The 22,661-nt window shown below is 40.8% G+C and overlaps 1 protein-coding gene across 1 annotated transcript in view; it reads right to left on the bottom strand.

Moving 5' to 3' along the window:
• Positions 1–22,459: 22,459 nt before the first annotated feature.
• The window catches only part of LOC310792269 (protein NLRC3-like), a gene marked incomplete at both ends in the record, with an annotated part of 46,711 nt that continues 46,509 nt past the window's right edge, over positions 22,460–22,661 (bottom strand). Inside the window, one exon of the mRNA XM_083653991.1 lies at positions 22,460–22,526. Coding sequence (XP_083510117.1) covers positions 22,460–22,526 — 67 coding nt within the window. The remainder of the gene's footprint in view (positions 22,527–22,661) is intronic.

The raw sequence follows: 22,661 nt of genomic DNA, 5'->3' as shown, positions 1-22,661 counted from the left end.
AGAGCACACCATGTGACATAACTCTCTTTTTAGATCACACCATGTGACATAACTCTCTGTTTAGAGCCCACCATGTGACATAACTCTCTTTTTAGAGCACACAATGTGAAATGACTCCTCTCTTTTTAGAGCACACCATGTGACATAACTCCTCTCTTTTAGAGCACACCATGTGACATAACTCCTCTCTTTTTAGAGCACACCATGTGACATAACTCCTCTCTTTTAGAGCACACCATGTGAAATAACTCCTCTCTTTTTAGAGCACACCATGTGACATAACTCCTCTCTTTTAGAGCACACCATGTGAAATAATTTCAATTTTTAGAGCACACCATGTGACATAACTCCTCTTTTTAGAGCACGCCATGTGACATAACTCCTCTCTTTTTAGAGCACAACATGTGACATAACTCCTCTTTTTAGAGCCCACCATGTGACATAACTCCTCTCTTTTTAGATCACACCATGTGACATAACTCCTCTCTTTTTAGAGCACACCATGTGACATAACTCCTCTCTTTATAGAGCACACCATGTGACATAACTTCTCTCTTTTTAGAGCACACCATGTAAAATAACTCCTCTTTTTAGAGCACACCATGTGACATAACTCCTCTCTTTTTAGAGCACACCATGTGAAATAACTCCTCTTTTTAGAGCACATCATGTGAAATAACTCCTCTTTTTAGAGCACACCATATGACATAACTCCTCTCTTTTTAGAGCACACCATGTGACATAACTCCTCTCTTTTTAGAGCACACCATGTGACATAACTGCTCTCTTTTTAGAGCACACCATGTGAAATAACTCCTCTCTTTGTAGAGCACACCATGTGACATAACTCCTCTCTTTTTAGAGCACAACATGTGACATAACTCCTCTCTTTTTAGATCACACCATGTGACATAACTCCTCTTTTTAGAGCACACCATGTGACATAACTCCTCTCTTTTTAGATCACACCATGTGACATAACTCCTCTTTTTAGAGCCCACTATGTGACATAACTCCTCTCTTTTTAGATCACACCATGTGACATAACTCCTCTTTTTAGAGCACACCATGTGACATAACTCCTCTCTTTTAGAGCACACCATGTGACATAACTCCTCTCTTTTTAGAGCACACCATGTGAAATAACTCCTCTCTTTTAGAGCACACCATGTGACATAACTCCTCTCTTTTTAGAGCACACCATGTGACATAACTGCTCTCTTTTTAGAGCACACCATGTGAAATAACTCCTCTCTTTGTAGAGCACACCATGTGACATAACTCCTCTCTTTTTAGAGCACAACATGTGACATAAATCCTCTTTTTAGAGCCCACCATGTGACATAACTCCTCTCTTTTTAGATCACACCATGTGACATAACTCCTCTTTTTAGAGCACACCATGTGACATAAATCCTCTTTTTAGATCACACCATGTGACATAACTCCTCTTTTTAGAGCACACCATGTGACATAAATCCTCTTTTTAGAGCACACCATGTGACATAACTCCTCTCTTTTTAGAGCACACGATGTGAAATGACTCCTCTCTTTTTAGATCACACCATGTGACATAACTCCTCTTTTTAGAGCACACCATGTGAAATAACTCCTCTTTTTAGAGCACACCATGTGACATAACTCCTCTCTTTTTAGATCACACCATGTGACATAACTCCTCTCTTTTTAGAGCACACCATGTGACATAACTCTCTTTTTAGATCACACCATGTGACATAACTCTCTGTTTAGAGCCCACCATGTGACATAACTCTCTTTTTAGAGCACACGATGTGAAATGACTCCTCTCTTTTTAGAGCACACCATGTGACATAACTCCTCTCTTTTAGAGCACACCATGTGACATAACTCCTCTCTTTTTAGAGCACACCATGTGACATAACTCCTCTCTTTTAGAGCACACCATGTGAAATAACTCCTCTCTTTTTAGAGCACACCATGTGACATAACTCCTCTCTTTTAGAGCACACCATGTGAAATAACTCCAATTTTTTGAGCACACCATGTGACATAACTCCTCTTTTTAGAGCACACCATGTGACATAACTCCTCTCTTTTTAGAGCACACCATGTGACATAACTGCTCTCTTTTTAGAGCACACCATGTGAAATAACTCCTCTCTTTGTAGAGCACACCATGTGACATAACTCCTCTCTTTTTAGAGCACAACATGTGACATAACTCCTCTTTTTAGAGCCCACCATGTGACATAACTCCTCTCTTTTTAGATCACACCATGTGACATAACTCCTCTCTTTTTAGAGCACACCATGTGACATAACTCCTCTTTTTAGAGCACACCATGTGAAATAACTCCTCTCTTTTTAGATCACACCATGTGACATAACTCCTCTCTTTTTAGATCACACCATGTGACATAACTCCTCTCTTTTTAGAGCACACCATGTTACATAACTCTCTTTTTAGATCACACCATGTGACATAAGTCTCTGTTTAGAGCCCACCATGTGACATAACTCTCTTTTTAGAGCACACGATGTGAAATGACTCCTCTCTTTTTAGAGCACACCATGTGACATAACTCCTCTCTTTTAGAGCACACCATGTGACATAACTCCTCTCTTTTTAGAGCACACCATGTGACATAACTCCTCTCTTTTAGAGCACACCATGTGAAATAACTCCTCTCTTTTTAGAGCACACCATGTGACATAACTCCTCTCTTTTAGAGCACACCATGTGAAATAACTCCTCTTTTTAGAGCCCACCATGTGACATAACTCCTCTCTTTTTAGATCACACCATGTGACATAACTCCTCTTTTTAGAGCACACCATGTGACATAACTCCTCTCTTTTTAGATCACACCATGTGACATAACTCCTCTTTTTAGATCACACCATGTGACATAACTCCTCTCTTTTTAGAGCACACCATGTGACATAACTCCTCTCTTTTTAGAGCACACCATGTGACATAACTCTCTTTTTAGATCACACCATGTGACATAACTCTCTGTTTAGAGCCCACCATGTGACATAACTCTCTTTTTAGAGCACACAATGTGAAATGACTCCTCTCTTTTTAGAGCACACCATGTGACATAACTCCTCTCTTTTAGAGCACACCATGTGACATAATTCCTCTCTTTTTAGAGCACACCATGTGACATAACTCCTCTCTTTTTAGAGCACACCATGTGACATAACTCTCTTTTTAGATCACACCATGTGACATAACTCTCTGTTTAGAGCCCACCATGTGACATAACTCTCTTTTTAGAGCACACAATGTGAAATGACTCCTCTCTTTTTAGAGCACACCATGTGACATAACTCCTCTCTTTTAGAGCACACCATGTGACATAACTCCTCTCTTTTTAGAGCACACCATGTGACATAACTCCTCTCTTTTAGAGCACACCATGTGAAATAACTCCTCTCTTTTTAGAGCACACCATGTGACATAACTCCTCTCTTTTAGAGCACACCATGTGAAATAATTTCAATTTTTAGAGCACACCATGTGACATAACTCCTCTTTTTAGAGCACGCCATGTGACATAACTCCTCTCTTTTTAGAGCACAACATGTGACATAACTCCTCTTTTTAGAGCCCACCATGTGACATAACTCCTCTCTTTTTAGATCACACCATGTGACATAACTCCTCTCTTTTTAGAGCACACCATGTGACATAACTCCTCTCTTTATAGAGCACACCATGTGACATAACTTCTCTCTTTTTAGAGCACACCATGTAAAATAACTCCTCTTTTTAGAGCACACCATGTGACATAACTCCTCTCTTTTTAGAGCACACCATGTGAAATACCTCCTCTTTTTAGAGCACATCATGTGAAATAACTCCTCTTTTTAGAGCACACCATATGACATAACTCCTCTCTTTTTAGAGCACACCATGTGACATAACTCCTCTCTTTTTAGAGCACACCATGTGACATAACTGCTCTCTTTTTAGAGCACACCATGTGAAATAACTCCTCTCTTTGTAGAGCACACCATGTGACATAACTCCTCTCTTTTTAGAGCACAACATGTGACATAACTCCTCTCTTTTTAGATCACACCATGTGACATAACTCCTCTTTTTAGAGCACACCATGTGACATAACTCCTCTCTTTTTAGATCACACCATGTGACATAACTCCTCTTTTTAGAGCCCACTATGTGACATAACTCCTCTCTTTTTAGATCACACCATGTGACATAACTCCTCTTTTTAGAGCACACCATGTGACATAACTCCTCTCTTTTAGAGCACACCATGTGACATAACTCCTCTCTTTTTAGAGCACACCATGTGAAATAACTCCTCTCTTTTAGAGCACACCATGTGACATAACTCCTCTCTTTTTAGAGCACACCATGTGACATAACTCCTCTCTTTTTAGAGCACACCATGTGACATAACTCCTCTCTTTTAGAGCACACCATGTGACATAACTCCTCTCTTTTTAGAGCACACCATGTGAAATAACTCCTCTCTTTTTACAGCACACCATGTGACATAACTCCTCTCTTTTTAGAGCCCACCATGTGACATAACTCCTCTCTTTTTAGAGCACACCATGTGACATAACTCTCTTTTTAGATCACACCATGTGACATAACTCTCTGTTTAGAGCACACCATGTGACATAACTCTCTTTTTAGAGCACACGATGTGAAATGACTCCTCTCTTTTTAGAGCACACCATGTGACATAACTCCTCTCTTTTAGAGCACACCATGTGACATAACTCCTCTCTTTTTAGAGCACACCATGTGACATAACTCCTCTCTTTTAGAGCACACCATGTGAAATAACTCCTCTCTTTATAGAGCACACCATGTGACATAACTTCTCTCTTTTTAGAGCACACCATGTAAAATAACTCCTCTTTTTAGAGCACACCATGTGACATAACTCCTCTCTTTTTAGAGCACACCATGTGAAATAACTCCTCTTTTTAGAGCACATCATGTGAAATAACTCCTCTTTTTAGAGCACACCATATGACATAACTCCTCTCTTTTTAGAGCACACCATGTGACATAACTCCTCTCTTTTTAGAGCACACCATGTGACATAACTGCTCTCTTTTTAGAGCACACCATGTGAAATAACTCCTCTCTTTGTAGAGCACACCATGTGACATAACTCCTCTCTTTTTAGAGCACAACATGTGACATAACTCCTCTCTTTTTAGATCACACCATGTGACATAACTCCTCTTTTTAGAGCACACCATGTGACATAACTCCTCTCTTTTTAGATCACACCATGTGACATAACTCCTCTTTTTAGAGCCCACCATGTGACATAACTCCTCTCTTTTTAGATCACACCATGTGACATAACTCCTCTTTTTAGAGCACACCATGTGACATAACTCCTCTCTTTTAGAGCACACCATGTGACATAACTCCTCTCTTTTTAGAGCACACCATGTGACATAACTCCTCTCTTTTAGAGCACACCATGTGAAATAACTCCTCTCTTTTTAGAGCACACCATGTGACATAACTCCTCTCTTTTAGAGCACACCATGTGAAATAACTCCTCTTTTTAGAGCCCACCATGTGACATAACTCCTCTCTTTTTAGAGCACACCATGTGACATAACTGCTCTCTTTTTAGAGCACACCATGTGAAATAACTCCTCTCTTTGTAGATCACACCATGTGACATAACTCCTCTCTTTTTAGAGCACACCATGTGACATAACTCCTCTTTTTAGATCACACCATGTGACATAACTCCTCTCTTTTTAGATCACACCATGTGACATAACTCCTCTTTTTAGAGCCCACCATGTGACATAACTCCTCTCTTTTTAGATCACACCATGTGACATAACTCCTCTTTTTAGAGCACACCATGTGACATAACTCCTCTCTTTTTAGATCACACCATGTGACATAACTCCTCTCTTTTTAGAGCACACCATGTGACATAACTCTCTTTTTAGAGCACACCATGTGACATAACTCCTCTCTTTTTAGAGCACACCATGTGACATAACTCCTCTCTTTTAGAGCACACCATGTGAAATAACTCTCTGTTTAGAGCCCACCATGTGACATAACTCCTCTCTTTTTAGATCACACCATGTGACATAACTCCTCTTTTTAGAGCACACCATGTGACATAACTCCTCTCTTTTTAGATCACACCATGTGACATAACTCCTCTCTTTTTAGAGCACACCATGTGACATAACTCTCTTTTTAGAGCACACCATGTGACATAACTCCTCTCTTTTTAGAGCACACCATGTGACATAACTCCTCTCTTTTAGAGCACACCATGTGACATAACTCTCTGTTTAGAGCCCACCATGTGACATAACTCTCTTTTTAGAGCACACGATGTGAAATGACTCCTCTCTTTTTAGAGCACACCATGTGAAATAACTCCTCTTTTTAGAGCACACCATGTGACATAACTCCTCTCTTTTTAGATCACACCATGTGACATAACTCCTCTTTTTAGAGCACACCATGTGACATAACTCCTCTCTTTTTAGAGCACACCATGTGACATAACTCTCTTTTTAGATCACACCATGTGACATAACTCTCTGTTTAGAGCCCACCATGTGACATAACTCTCTTTTTAGAGCACACGATGTGAAATGACTCCTCTCTTTTTAGAGCACACCATGTGACATAACTGCTCTCTTTTTAGAGCACACCATGTGAAATAACTCCTCTCTTTGTAGAGCACACCATGTGACATAACTCCTCTCTTTTTAGAGCACAACATGTGACATAACTCCTCTCTTTTTAGATCACACCATGTGACATAACTCCTCTTTTTAGAGCACACCATGTGACATAACTCCTCTCTTTTTAGATCACACCATGTGACATAACTCCTCTTTTTAGAGCCCACCATGTGACATAACTCCTCTCTTTTTAGATCACACCATGTGACATAACTCCTCTTTTTAGAGCACACCATGTGACATAACTCCTCTCTTTTAGAGCACACCATGTGACATAACTCCTCTCTTTTTAGAGCACACCATGTGACATAACTCCTCTCTTTTAGAGCACACCATGTGAAATAACTCCTCTCTTTTTAGAGCACACCATGTGACATAACTCCTCTCTTTTAGAGCACACCATGTGAAATAACTCCTCTTTTTAGAGCCCACCATGTGACATAACTCCTCTCTTTTTAGAGCACACCATGTGACATAACTGCTCTCTTTTTAGAGCACACCATGTGAAATAACTCCTCTCTTTGTAGATCACACCATGTGACATAACTCCTCTCTTTTTAGAGCACACCATGTGACATAACTCCTCTTTTTAGATCACACCATGTGACATAACTCCTCTCTTTTTAGATCACACCATGTGACATAACTCCTCTTTTTAGAGCCCACCATGTGACATAACTCCTCTCTTTTTAGATCACACCATGTGACATAACTCCTCTTTTTAGAGCACACCATGTGACATAACTCCTCTCTTTTTAGATCACACCATGTGACATAACTCCTCTCTTTTTAGAGCACACCATGTGACATAACTCTCTTTTTAGAGCACACCATGTGACATAACTCCTCTCTTTTTAGAGCACACCATGTGACATAACTCCTCTCTTTTAGAGCACACCATGTGAAATAACTCTCTGTTTAGAGCCCACCATGTGACATAACTCCTCTCTTTTTAGATCACACCATGTGACATAACTCCTCTTTTTAGAGCACACCATGTGACATAACTCCTCTCTTTTTAGATCACACCATGTGACATAACTCCTCTCTTTTTAGAGCACACCATGTGACATAACTCTCTTTTTAGAGCACACCATGTGACATAACTCCTCTCTTTTTAGAGCACACCATGTGACATAACTCCTCTCTTTTAGAGCACACCATGTGACATAACTCTCTGTTTAGAGCCCACCATGTGACATAACTCTCTTTTTAGAGCACACGATGTGAAATGACTCCTCTCTTTTTAGAGCACACCATGTGAAATAACTCCTCTTTTTAGAGCACACCATGTGACATAACTCCTCTCTTTTTAGATCACACCATGTGACATAACTCCTCTTTTTAGAGCACACCATGTGACATAACTCCTCTCTTTTTAGAGCACACCATGTGACATAACTCTCTTTTTAGATCACACCATGTGACATAACTCTCTGTTTAGAGCCCACCATGTGACATAACTCTCTTTTTAGAGCACACGATGTGAAATGACTCCTCTCTTTTTAGAGCACACCATGTGACATAACTCCTCTCTTTTTAGAGCACACCATGTGACATAACTCCTCTCTTTTAGAGCACACCATGTGAAATAACTCCTCTCTTTATAGAGCACACCATGTGACATAACTTCTCTCTTTTTAGAGCACACCATGTAAAATAACTCCTCTTTTTAGAGCACACCATGTGACATAACTCCTCTCTTTTTAGAGCACACCATGTGAAATAACTCCTCTTTTTAGAGCACAGCATGTGAAATAACTCCTCTTTTTAGAGCACACCATATGACATAACTCCTCTCTTTTTAGAGCACACCATGTGACATAACTCCTCTCTTTTTAGAGCACACCATGTGACATAACTGCTCTCTTTTTAGAGCACACCATGTGAAATAACTCCTCTCTTTGTAGAGCACACCATGTGACATAACTCCTCTCTTTTTAGAGCACAACATGTGACATAACTCCTCTTTTTAGAGCCCACCATGTGACATAACTCCTCTCTTTTTAGATCACACCATGTGACATAACTCCTCTCTTTTTAGAGCACACCATGTGACATAACTCCTCTTTTTAGAGCACACCATGTGAAATAACTCCTCTCTTTTTAGATCACACCATGTGACATAACTCCTCTCTTTTTAGATCACACCATGTGACATAACTCCTCTCTTTTAGAGCACACCATGTGACATAACTCCTCTCTTTTTAGAGCACACCATGTGACATAACTCCTCTCTTTTAGAGCACACCATGTGACATAACTCCTCTCTTTTAGAGCACACCATGTGAAATAACTCCTCTTTTTAGAGCACACCATGTGACATAACTCCTCTTTTTAGAGCCCACCATGTGACATAACTCCTCTCTTTTTAGATCACACCATGTGACATAACTCCTTTTTGTAGAGCACACCATGTGACATAACTCCTCTCTTTTTAGATCACACCATGTGACATAACTCCTCTCTTTTAAGAGCACACCATGTGACATAACTCTCTTTTTAGATCACACCATGTGACATAACTCTCTGTTTAGAGCCCACCATGTGACATAACTCTCTTTTTAGAGCACACGATGTGAAATGACTCCTCTCTTTTTAGAGCACACCATGTGACATAACTCCTCTCTTTTAGAGCACACCATGTGACATAACTCCTCTCTTTTTAGAGCACACCATGTGACATAACTCCTCTCTTTTAGAGCACACCATGTGAAATAACTCCTCTCTTTTTAGAGCACACCATGTGACATAACTCCTCTCTTTTAGAGCACACCATGTGAAATAACTCCTCTTTTTAGAGCCCACCATGTGACATAACTCCTCTCTTTTTAGATCACACCATGTGACATAACTCCTCTTTTTAGAGCACACCATGTGACATAACTCCTCTCTTTTTAGATCACACCATGTGACATAACTCCTCTTTTTAGATCACACCATGTGACATAACTCCTCTCTTTTTAGAGCACACCATGTGACATAACTCCTCTCTTTTTAGAGCACACCATGTGACATAACTCTCTTTTTAGATCACACCATGTGACATAACTCTCTGTTTAGAGCCCACCATGTGACATAACTCTCTTTTTAGAGCACACAATGTGAAATGACTCTCTTTTTAGAGCACACCATGTGACATAACTCCTCTCTTTTAGAGCACACCATGTGACATAATTCCTCTCTTTTTAGAGCACACCATGTGACATAACTCCTCTCTTTTTAGAGCACACCATGTGACATAACTCTCTTTTTAGATCACACCATGTGACATAACTCTCTGTTTAGAGCCCACCATGTGACATAACTCTCTTTTTAGAGCACACAATGTGAAATGACTCCTCTCTTTTTAGAGCACACCATGTGACATAACTCCTCTCTTTTAGAGCACACCATGTGACATAACTCCTCTCTTTTTAGAGCACACCATGTGACATAACTCCTCTCTTTTAGAGCACACCATGTGAAATAACTCCTCTCTTTTTAGAGCACACCATGTGACATAACTCCTCTCTTTTAGAGCACACCATGTGAAATAATTTAAATTTTTAGAGCACACCATGTGACATAACTCCTCTTTTTAGAGCACACCATGTGACATAACTCTCTTTTTAGAGCACACCATGTGACATAACTCCTCTCTTTTTAGAGCACACCATGTGACATAACTCCTCTCTTTTAGAGCACACCATGTGACATAACTCTCTGTTTAGAGCCCACCATGTGACATAACTCTCTTTTTAGAGCACACGATGTGAAATGACTCCTCTCTTTTTAGAGCACACCATGTGAAATAACTCCTCTTTTTAGAGCACACCATGTGACATAACTCCTCTCTTTTTAGATCACACCATGTGACATAACTCCTCTTTTTAGAGCACACCATGTGACATAACTCCTCTCTTTTTAGAGCACACCATGTGACATAACTCTCTTTTTAGATCACACCATGTGACATAACTCTCTGTTTAGAGCCCACCATGTGACATAACTCTCTTTTTAGAGCACACGATGTGAAATGACTCCTCTCTTTTTAGAGCACACCATGTGACATAACTCCTCTCTTTTTAGAGCACACCATGTGACATAACTCCTCTCTTTTAGAGCACACCATGTGAAATAACTCCTCTCTTTATAGAGCACACCATGTGACATAACTTCTCTCTTTTTAGAGCACACCATGTAAAATAACTCCTCTTTTTAGAGCACACCATGTGACATAACTCCTCTCTTTTTAGAGCACACCATGTGAAATAACTCCTCTTTTTAGAGCACAGCATGTGAAATAACTCCTCTTTTTAGAGCACACCATATGACATAACTCCTCTCTTTTTAGAGCACACCATGTGACATAACTCCTCTCTTTTTAGAGCACACCATGTGACATAACTGCTCTCTTTTTAGAGCACACCATGTGAAATAACTCCTCTCTTTGTAGAGCACACCATGTGACATAACTCCTCTCTTTTTAGAGCACAACATGTGACATAACTCCTCTTTTTAGAGCCCACCATGTGACATAACTCCTCTCTTTTTAGATCACACCATGTGACATAACTCCTCTCTTTTTAGAGCACACCATGTGACATAACTCCTCTTTTTAGAGCACACCATGTGAAATAACTCCTCTCTTTTTAGATCACACCATGTGACATAACTCCTCTCTTTTTAGATCACACCATGTGACATAACTCCTCTCTTTTAGAGCACACCATGTGACATAACTCCTCTCTTTTTAGAGCACACCATGTGACATAACTCCTCTCTTTTAGAGCACACCATGTGACATAACTCCTCTCTTTTAGAGCACACCATGTGAAATAACTCCTCTTTTTAGAGCACACCATGTGACATAACTCCTCTTTTTAGAGCCCACCATGTGACATAACTCCTCTCTTTTTAGATCACACCATGTGACATAACTCCTTTTTGTAGAGCACACCATGTGACATAACTCCTCTCTTTTTAGATCACACCATGTGACATAACTCCTCTCTTTTAAGAGCACACCATGTGACATAACTCTCTTTTTAGATCACACCATGTGACATAACTCTCTGTTTAGAGCCCACCATGTGACATAACTCTCTTTTTAGAGCACACGATGTGAAATGACTCCTCTCTTTTTAGAGCACACCATGTGACATAACTCCTCTCTTTTAGAGCACACCATGTGACATAACTCCTCTCTTTTTAGAGCACACCATGTGACATAACTCCTCTCTTTTAGAGCACACCATGTGAAATAACTCCTCTCTTTTTAGAGCACACCATGTGACATAACTCCTCTCTTTTAGAGCACACCATGTGAAATAACTCCTCTTTTTAGAGCCCACCATGTGACATAACTCCTCTCTTTTTAGATCACACCATGTGACATAACTCCTCTTTTTAGAGCACACCATGTGACATAACTCCTCTCTTTTTAGATCACACCATGTGACATAACTCCTCTTTTTAGATCACACCATGTGACATAACTCCTCTCTTTTTAGAGCACACCATGTGACATAACTCCTCTCTTTTTAGAGCACACCATGTGACATAACTCTCTTTTTAGATCACACCATGTGACATAACTCTCTGTTTAGAGCCCACCATGTGACATAACTCTCTTTTTAGAGCACACAATGTGAAATGACTCTCTTTTTAGAGCACACCATGTGACATAACTCCTCTCTTTTAGAGCACACCATGTGACATAATTCCTCTCTTTTTAGAGCACACCATGTGACATAACTCCTCTCTTTTTAGAGCACACCATGTGACATAACTCTCTTTTTAGATCACACCATGTGACATAACTCTCTGTTTAGAGCCCACCATGTGACATAACTCTCTTTTTAGAGCACACAATGTGAAATGACTCCTCTCTTTTTAGAGCACACCATGTGACATAACTCCTCTCTTTTAGAGCACACCATGTGACATAACTCCTCTCTTTTTAGAGCACACCATGTGACATAACTCCTCTCTTTTAGAGCACACCATGTGAAATAACTCCTCTCTTTTTAGAGCACACCATGTGACATAACTCCTCTCTTTTAGAGCACACCATGTGAAATAATTTCAATTTTTAGAGCACACCATGTGACATAACTCCTCTTTTTAGAGCATGCCATGTGACATAACTCCTCTCTTTTTAGAGCACAACATGTGACATAACTCCTCTTTTTAGAGCCCACCATGTGACATAACTCCTCTCTTTTTAGATCACACCATGTGACATAACTCCTCTCTTTTTAGAGCACACCATGTGACATAACTCTCTTTTTAGATCACACCATGTGACATAACTCTCTGTTTAGAGCCCACCATGTGACATAACTCTCTTTTTAGAGCACACGATGTGAAATGACTCCTCTCTTTTTAGAGCACACCATGTGACATAACTCCTCTCTTTTAGAGCACACCATGTGACATAACTCCTCTCTTTTTAGAGCACACCATGTGACATAACTCCTCTCTTTTAGAGCACACCATGTGACATAACTCCTCTCTTTTAGAGCACACCATGTGAAATAACTCCTCTTTTTAGAGCACACCATGTGACATAACTCCTCTTTTTAGAGCCCACCATGTGACATAACTCCTCTCTTTTTAGATCACACCATGTGACATAACTCCTTTTTGTAGAGCACACCATGTGACATAACTCCTCTCTTTTTAGATCACACCATGTGACATAACTCCTCTCTTTTAAGAGCACACCATGTGACATAACTCTCTTTTTAGATCACACCATGTGACATAACTCTCTGTTTAGAGCCCACCATGTGACATAACTCTCTTTTTAGAGCACACGATGTGAAATGACTCCTCTCTTTTTAGAGCACACCATGTGACATAACTCCTCTCTTTTAGAGCACACCATGTGACATAACTCCTCTCTTTTTAGAGCACACCATGTGACATAACTCCTCTCTTTTAGAGCACACCATGTGAAATAACTCCTCTCTTTTTAGAGCACACCATGTGACATAACTCCTCTCTTTTTAGATCACACCATGTGAAATAACTCCTCTTTTTAGAGCACACCATGTGAAATAACTCCTCTTTTTAGAGCACACCATGTGACATAACTCCTCTTTTTAGAGCACACCATGTGACATAACTCCTCTCTTTTTAGAGCACACCATGTGACATAACTCCTCTCTTTTTAGAGCACACCATGTGAAATAACTCCTTTTTTTTTAGAGCACACCATGTGACATAACTCCTCTCTTTTTAGAGCACACCATGTGACATAACTCCTCTCTTTATAGAGCACACCATGTGACATAACTTCTCTCTTTTTAGAGCACACCATGTAAAATAACTCCTCTTTTTAGAGCACACCATGTGACATAACTCCTCTCTTTTTAGATCACACCATGTGAAATAACTCCTCTCTTTTTAGAGCACACCATGTGACATAACTCCTCTCTTTTTAGAGCACACCATGTGACATAACTCCTCTCTTTATAGAGCACACCATGTGACATAACTTCTCTCTTTTTAGAGCACACCATGTAAAATAACTCCTCTTTTTAGAGCACACCATGTGACATAACTCCTCTCTTTTTAGAGCACACCATGTGAAATAACTCCTCTTTTTAGAGCACAGCATGTGAAATAACTCCTCTTTTTAGAGCACACCATATGACATAACTCCTCTCTTTTTAGAGCACACCATGTGACATAACTCCTCTCTTTTTAGAGCACACCATGTGACATAACTGCTCTCTTTTTAGAGCACACCATGTGAAATAACTCCTCTCTTTGTAGAGCACACCATGTGACATAACTCCTCTCTTTTTAGAGCACAACATGTGACATAAATCCTCTTTTTAGAGCCCACCATGTGACATAACTCCTCTCTTTTTAGATCACACCATGTGACATAACTCCTCTTTTTAGAGCACACCATGTGACATAAATCCTCTTTTTAGATCACACCATGTGACATAACTCCTCTTTTTAGAGCACACCATGTGACATAAATCCTCTTTTTAGAGCACACCATGTGACATAACTCCTCTCTTTTTAGAGCACACGATGTGAAATGACTCCTCTCTTTTTAGATCACACCATGTGACATAACTCCTCTTTTTAGAGCACACCATGTGAAATAACTCCTCTTTTTAGAGCACACCATGTGACATAACTCCTCTCTTTTTAGATCACACCATGTGACATAACTCCTCTCTTTTTAGAGCACACCATGTGACATAACTCTCTTTTTAGATCACACCATGTGACATAACTCTCTGTTTAGAGCCCACCATGTGACATAACTCTCTTTTTAGAGCACACGATGTGAAATGACTCCTCTCTTTTTAGAGCACACCATGTGACATAACTCCTCTCTTTTAGAGCACACCATGTGACATAACTCCTCTCTTTTTAGAGCACACCATGTGACATAACTCCTCTCTTTTAGAGCACACCATGTGAAATAACTCCTCTCTTTTTAGAGCACACCATGTGACATAACTCCTCTCTTTTAGAGCACACCATGTGAAATAACTCCAATTTTTTGAGCACACCATGTGACATAACTCCTCTTTTTAGAGCACACCATGTGAAATAACTTCTCTTTTAGAGCACACCATGTGAAATAACTCCTCTCTTTTTAGAGCACACCATGTGACATAACTCCTCTTTTTAGAGCACACCATGTGACATAACTCCTCTCTTTTAGAGCACACCATGTGACATAATTCCTCTCTTTTTAGAGCACACCATGTGACATAACTCCTCCCTTTTTAGATCACACCATGTGAAATAACTCCTCTTTTTAGAGCACACCATGTGAAATAACTCCTCTTTTTAGAGCACACCATGTGACATAACTCCTCTTTTTAGAGCACACCATGTGACATAACTCCTCTCTTTTTAGAGCACACCATGTGACATAACTCCTCTCTTTTTAGAGCACACCATGTGAAATAACTCCTCTCTTTTTAGAGCACACCATGTGACATAACTCCTCTCTTTTTAGAGCACACCATGTGACATAACTCCTCTCTTTATAGAGCACACCATGTGACATAACTTCTCTCTTTTTAGAGCACACCATGTAAAATAACTCCTCTTTTTAGAGCACACCATGTGACATAACTCCTCTCTTTTTAGATCACACCATGTGAAATAACTCCTCTTTTTAGAGCACACCATGTGAAATAACTCCTCTTTTTAGAGCACACCATGTGACATAACTCCTCTTTTTAGAGCCCACCATGTGACATAACTCCTCTCTTTTTAGAGCACACCATGTGACATAACTCCTCTCTTTTTAGAGCACACCATGTGAAATAACTCCTCTTTTTAGAGCACAGCATGTGAAATAACTCCTCTTTTTAGAGCACACCATATGACATAACTGCTCTCTTTTTAGAGCACACCATGTGACATAACTCCTCTCTTTTTAGAGCACACCATGTGACATAACTGCTCTCTTTTTAGAGCACACCATGTGAAATAACTCCTCTCTTTGTAGAGCACACCATATGACATAACTCCTCTCTTTTTAGAGCACACCATGTGACATAACTCCTCTCTTTTTAGAGCACACCATGTGACATAACTGCTCTCTTTTTAGAGCACACCATGTGAAATAACTCCTCTCTTTGTAGAGCACACCATGTGACATAACTCCTCTCTTTTTAGAGCACAACATGTGACATAAATCCTCTTTTTAGAGCCCACCATGTGACATAACTCCTCTCTTTTTAGATCACAACATGTGACATAAATCCTCTTTTTAGAGCACAACATGTGACATAAATCCTCTTTTTAGAGCCCACCATGTGACATAACTCCTCTCTTTTTAGAGCACACCATGTGACATAACTCCTCTCTTTTTAGAGCACACCATGTGAAATAACTCCTCTTTTTAGAGCACAGCATGTGAAATAACTCCTCTTTTTAGAGCACACCATATGACATAACTCCTCTCTTTTTAGAGCACACCATGTGACATAACTCCTCTCTTTTTAGAGCACACCATGTGACATAACTGCTCTCTTTTTAGAGCACACCATGTGAAATAACTCCTCTCTTTGTAGAGCACACCATGTGACATAACTCCTCTCTTTTTAGAGCACAACATGTGACATAAATCCTCTTTTTAGAGCCCACCATGTGACATAACTCCTCTCTTTTTAGATCACAACATGTGACATAAATCCTCTTTTTAGAGCCCACCATGTAAAATAACTCCTCTTTTTAGAGCACACCATGTGACATAACTCCTCTCTTTTTAGAGCACACCATGTGAAATAACTCCTCTTTTTAGAGCACAGCATGTGAAATAACTCCTCTTTTTAGAGCACACCATATGACATAACTCCTCTCTTTTTAGAGCACACCATGTGACATAACTCCTCTCTTTTTAGAGCACACCATGTGACATAACTGCTCTCTTTTTAGAGCACACCATGTGAAATAACTCCTCTCTTTGTAGAGCACAGCATGTGACATAACTCCTCTCTTTTTAGAGCACAACATGTGACATAAATCCTCTTTTTAGAGCCCACCATGTGACATAACTCCTCTCTTTTTAGATCACACCATGTGACATAACTCCTCTTTTTAGAGCACACCATGTGACATAAATCCTCTTTTTAGATCACACCATGTGACATAACTCCTCTTTTTAGAGCACACCATGTGACATAAATCCTCTTTTTAGAGCACACCATGTGACATAACTCCTCTCTTTTTAGAGCACACGATGTGAAATGACTCCTCTCTTTTTAGATCACACCATGTGACATAACTCCTCTTTTTAGAGCACACCATGTGAAATAACTCCTCTTTTTAGAGCACACCATGTGACATAACTCCTCTCTTTTTAGAGCACACCATGTGACATAACTCTCTTTTTAGATCACACCATGTGACATAACTCTCTGTTTAGAGCCCACCATGTGACATAACTCTCTTTTTAGAGCACACGATGTGAAATGACTCCTCTCTTTTTAGAGCACACCATGTGACATAACTCCTCTCTTTTAGAGCACACCATGTGACATAACTCCTCTCTTTTTAGAGCACACCATGTGACATAACTCCTCTCTTTTAGAGCACACCATGTGAAATAACTCCTCTCTTTTTAGAGCACACCATGTGACATAACTCCTCTCTTTTAGAGCACACCATGTGAAATAACTCCAATTTTTTGAGCACACCATGTGACATAACTCCTCTTTTTAGAGCACACCATGTGAAATAACTTCTCTCTTTTAGAGCACACCATGTGAAATAACTCCTCTCTTTTTAGAGCACACCATGTGACATAACTCCTCTTTTTAGAGCACACCATGTGACATAACTCCTCTCTTTTAGAGCACACCATGTGACATAATTCCTCTCTTTTTAGAGCACACCATGTGACATAACTCCTCCCTTTTTAGAGTACACCATGTGAAATAACTCCTCCCTTTTTAGAGCACACCATGTGACATAACTCCTCTCTGGCTCACATATTGTCTGACTGCAGCCTCATCCTCATCTCTCCCCCTGTGTGTGTGTGTGTGTGTGTGTGTGTGTGTGTGTGTCACTCACAGTGCAGATAGGCAGCCCCCACTCACACATTTGATTGGCTGAGTAGAATCACGTGTGATGACGCATGCATTGGTCAGCGAGTGTCCTGTGCTGATAAACAAGTACCATAATGGCTATAAAGCGGTAGCCTACAGTTTAAAATAGAAACGCTCTGTGAAAATTTAATAATTCTCAATTATTTCTAGGTTATATGGCTGGGTCCAGATAGGATCCCTTCTGTGTCCGGATCCGGACCGGAGTCCGCAGTTTTGGCCCATTTTCACCACTGGTATTAGGTCGCTTTCACATATAAGCTGATTAGTCCGCTTTCACAGCGCCAGAGTTCGTTTCCTCGGATAGTCTGCTTCGTTTGGGGTGGTGTGAAAGCGCAAACGAACTCTGGGGCGGAACAAACAAACAAACTCTGGTCCGCTTGTAAACGTGGGTCTCGGTTCGCTTCCAAGTGAACCCTGGCGCGGTTCGTTTGTTGTGTGACAGCAAACCAGACTAAACACAAGAGCGCCAGTGCATCTGATGCACTCATGCAGTGCATCATGAGTAGAAGACGGTAGAAGGGAGCAAAAACAAACACTGCGGCGTGCACACGTGTACAGTACCTGCACGTCCTGACGTACGTCATCATAACAACACATCGTTTCTCAACAGCTAGCTTGCCTACAGTATCTCCTTCGGTACGTAGGCTACTCGTCTCATCTGCAGAACATCTCAACAGCTTGCTGCCTCATCTGCTGCTCATATTGGGCACATTCTTGTCAAATATGTATTTGATAGTAACACCAAAGTAAAACCAGAAATCCCAATATCGCAGGTGGTGTTGCTCCATGTTTTGTGTTTTGCGGATTCACTTGTGTTGTTCAGTCAACCCTCAGCCAGGCAAGAAGCCTGCTGAAGAGAGGAGAGATTTCCCTTCTCTATTCTGTCCAATAGACGAGTGAGTGTTCGACCGCGTGACATTGTTCAGAAAGTTTTGTGCGCTTGACAAATTGCTGTGTGAAAGCGAACCAGACCAAATGAAAATTGCAAAAATGTTGCAACTTCACCCCCCCAAATCGCACCGAGTCCACCAGCTTATATGTGAAAGCGACCTTAGTGTGGCTGAGTAGAATGGAAGCCGTCACTGTTAAAGTTATATCCCAAGACGCTCTTCACAACTTTTTGAGCCCTGATATTGTCTAGAAGCCATCAGAAAGTACTTCACTATGCCATGGCAGTAGCCTACAACATTTAAAGCTATCGATAAAAAGAAATGCGATACGTGCATTCCTGGAAACGGCTTTAGTGAATCTTTAATCAAACGTTTTAACGGAGGAAGACAGCAGGCGGGGATAACAGACAACTCACATCCAGAATTGACATACACTTAGAGTAACCTCTCCGTGGATTATATAGCCTATATGCCGAATTGAAGAGCGGTGCCTGGTAATCTATTTCATGTACCTCTGTATAATCAAGAAACGTTAAATAATGTTGATGTTTTTCACAGCGAGACAACGACACGGACGCATGGGTGTAGCAGATCAGCAGAGGCATAGCTTCCAGCTTTTAACATCATGTTTTCCTCCTGGATCTTTTCTCTTTAGACTACATCACATTTATTTGGAGAACGTGATTAATTCCCTCGTTTTAGGGTTTGACTGGTGTCTGGTGATGTTTTAATCATATCAATCAATGTGCCTCCTCTTAGTCTCGCTGGCCAGCCTCTCCTCTCTACCTCTTCACCAACTCCACGCGCATAACGTAATGACTGGAAACTCGCATAATTCAGCATTTTATATATATATACTTTCTGTATATACATATACTTTCTGAATACCATGATGATTTTACGATACCTTTTGGATCCTGGAAGCCAAATGAGGGAGAAGACTCGTCATCTCGCTGTCACCACGATTACAGATTTAATGTCCAAAACAGTAGCATTGTGGATGTGAGTGGATCTACGTTTACTAGTTTAATATTATCAATTGCCTGGCCTCCCAGGATACCTCGTAATGTTGCATTTACCCCCATGCACATCGTTTGACCATTTTTTCAACTTATACATGTATAAAACCAGAGGAAACTCGTGTTTTCTAGTGCTTCTCTATGGAGCTCTAAGCTGAGAATGTCCGAGTGTATTGTAGAGCTGCACGCGTTGTGATTGGCTCGTCTGCGTTCGGGGCGTGGCTTAGCGGTAGGTCAATTGTTTTGAGGGAGAAAAAGTCCGCTGCTCGGGAAGCCCTTTTAGTTATATGCTAGGTCGGCTCCGCTAGGCCGGAGGTGGGGGTTTAGCGAAGCCGCGGTCTTGCCTGGTGAGTGGCCACCGGGGTAGTGGCTTCCCTTCTCGTCGTAGTGTAACCTCCGTCCCCCGCGCAGCGCATGCATCTAAATAACAACAAATTGATATCCATTCTCCTGGACGATGGTCACATTTGCCCATGTCGGTCATTTAGAGGCAACAGTATTTCATAACCAGTTTATAAGTTATGTGTATGGATTTAATTTTAACGTTATATGTTAGCCTACTTGGGCTATGGGCGGAGGGCAGATATGCGGTCGCTATGACGACCAGGTGTGGGCGGAGGCGAGTAAACTTGCTATGAAAACAGTCTATATCAAATAGAGCCGAGTAAGGCCAGGTAGAGTAGAGCTGTACTGTGCTCTTATATGTGGTGGAAATGAGCCATTTGAGGATCGTCAGGTTAGGTTATGGTTAGGCATAGCGGCACCTGGTGGAGATCTGCACTCTTTCAGTATTTTTGTTAGTATAATGTGTTACTTTGTTTTCATGAATCAAACTAAATTCATACTTACATTTCCTCAGACCTGGTTTCAACCATTGCACTGCATCATGGTCCACTCTGGAGGAATAAATTCAGTCAGATGAGCAGAATCGCTTTGATGATGGAAACGTTAAAGAGAGAATGAAACATTTGATCATTTGATCATGTGACTACTTCATTTGCATTTTACCTTGCATTTAAGACAGGACAATGCGCTGCGGTGGGGGGGGGGGGGGGGGGGTGACCAAGATGACAGAGTGATAAGAAATAATTTCAATACGTCATACCGAATCATACTGAATATGTGGGAAATCACACTGAACTACACCAAAGTTCTAGCTGCAGCTGGTCTAAATTCCATTACTGTGGTGATGCAACCGCCTGCACGGGCATCTCGCATGCGCACCCATGACAGGCAATTACCATGCTGTACATTTAAACGTACGCTACACTGCTGCTCAGTGCTCAAGCACTCATACCGGTAGGTCTCTCCTTTTAACAACTTTCTCATTTGGTTAGGCTACACGCTTGTCAGATCTGCAGGCTACTTAATGTTACTTTGCTCCCCTCTGTCTCTCTCTCTCTCTCTCTCTCTCTCTCTCTCTCGATCCTCTCTCTCCACGTCTCCTCCAGTCCGAGTCCATGCGGACTCCAGAAACTATAAACAGTAGCCTACTAGCCTACTGCAGCCTGGGCTGCTGTGGTGTCCACAGCAGCCCATGTAGTCTAACGTAATGTTACACCATCACTTGGGAGTATTATGCCTAGTAGGAAGGGCATGTGCTTATTCAGCTCACACACGTCACAGAATTGACCTATAGGAGAATCGTCTTGTCATTCTGTGCACAGAATGCTCTAACGAGACTGGCCTTGGAAACTGCTCTCATTGGGGATATTAGTCAGGATAAATGTACCTGCTGCTATCCTAATTATTAATTTTCCTCTAGATTTTTTCTGCTCCCTCAACCCTAAAGTTCAAACTTCGCCTATGGTCTGGCATAACAACGAGTTCAAAAAATGTTAGACATCTTTATCCTATATTCTTCAAGATTTTAAAACTTCTTTATCCTTTTTTCAAATACCTTCTTTTAAAATTGTTAAAGATCTTTATCCACTCTGAAGGAATTTTAATCATTTTCTTTTAACACATCTTAATTATAACTAGCAGGATACCTGCCCTATGCAGTGTATCCAGTGTAAATGTTGCAGTCTCTGCATGTTCAACCCCTACTGTGTCTGCAGCCAGGATGGCCAGCACGGACAAACAGTTCCCCAGCCCCATCAATCTTGTAAAATTTGTTGGAAATAGCTCCCCAACAGATACAAAAACATGAGCTTAATGTGTTTGATGTACATACAAAGAACTGCCACGATCAGATTTGTGAAACACGCATTTAAAGAAAATCGATTTCCTTCTCCCAGGGTTGTCCTCAGCCTGAGCTCACCTCAACAGAGGCAGCCAGACTGTGGGCGCTCCGCTTCTGGATGAGTGACTGGCTGAGCATGTGCACCAGAGGAGGTTTTTTCCAGTGAGGCATAGGAGGATGGTCCTCCTCTATTCGATTGAGGATTTTATATAATATATATTTTATTTCCCCCCCCCCCCCATTTTTCATATTTTTTATAATAAAA

Source organism: Poromitra crassiceps (assembly GCF_964638095.1).
Source record: "Poromitra crassiceps genome assembly, chromosome: 17".
Lineage (NCBI taxonomy): Eukaryota > Metazoa > Chordata > Actinopteri > Beryciformes > Melamphaidae > Poromitra > Poromitra crassiceps.
The sequence above is the reverse complement of the archived record's forward strand: the minus strand, read 5'-3'. Positions and strand labels throughout refer to the sequence as shown.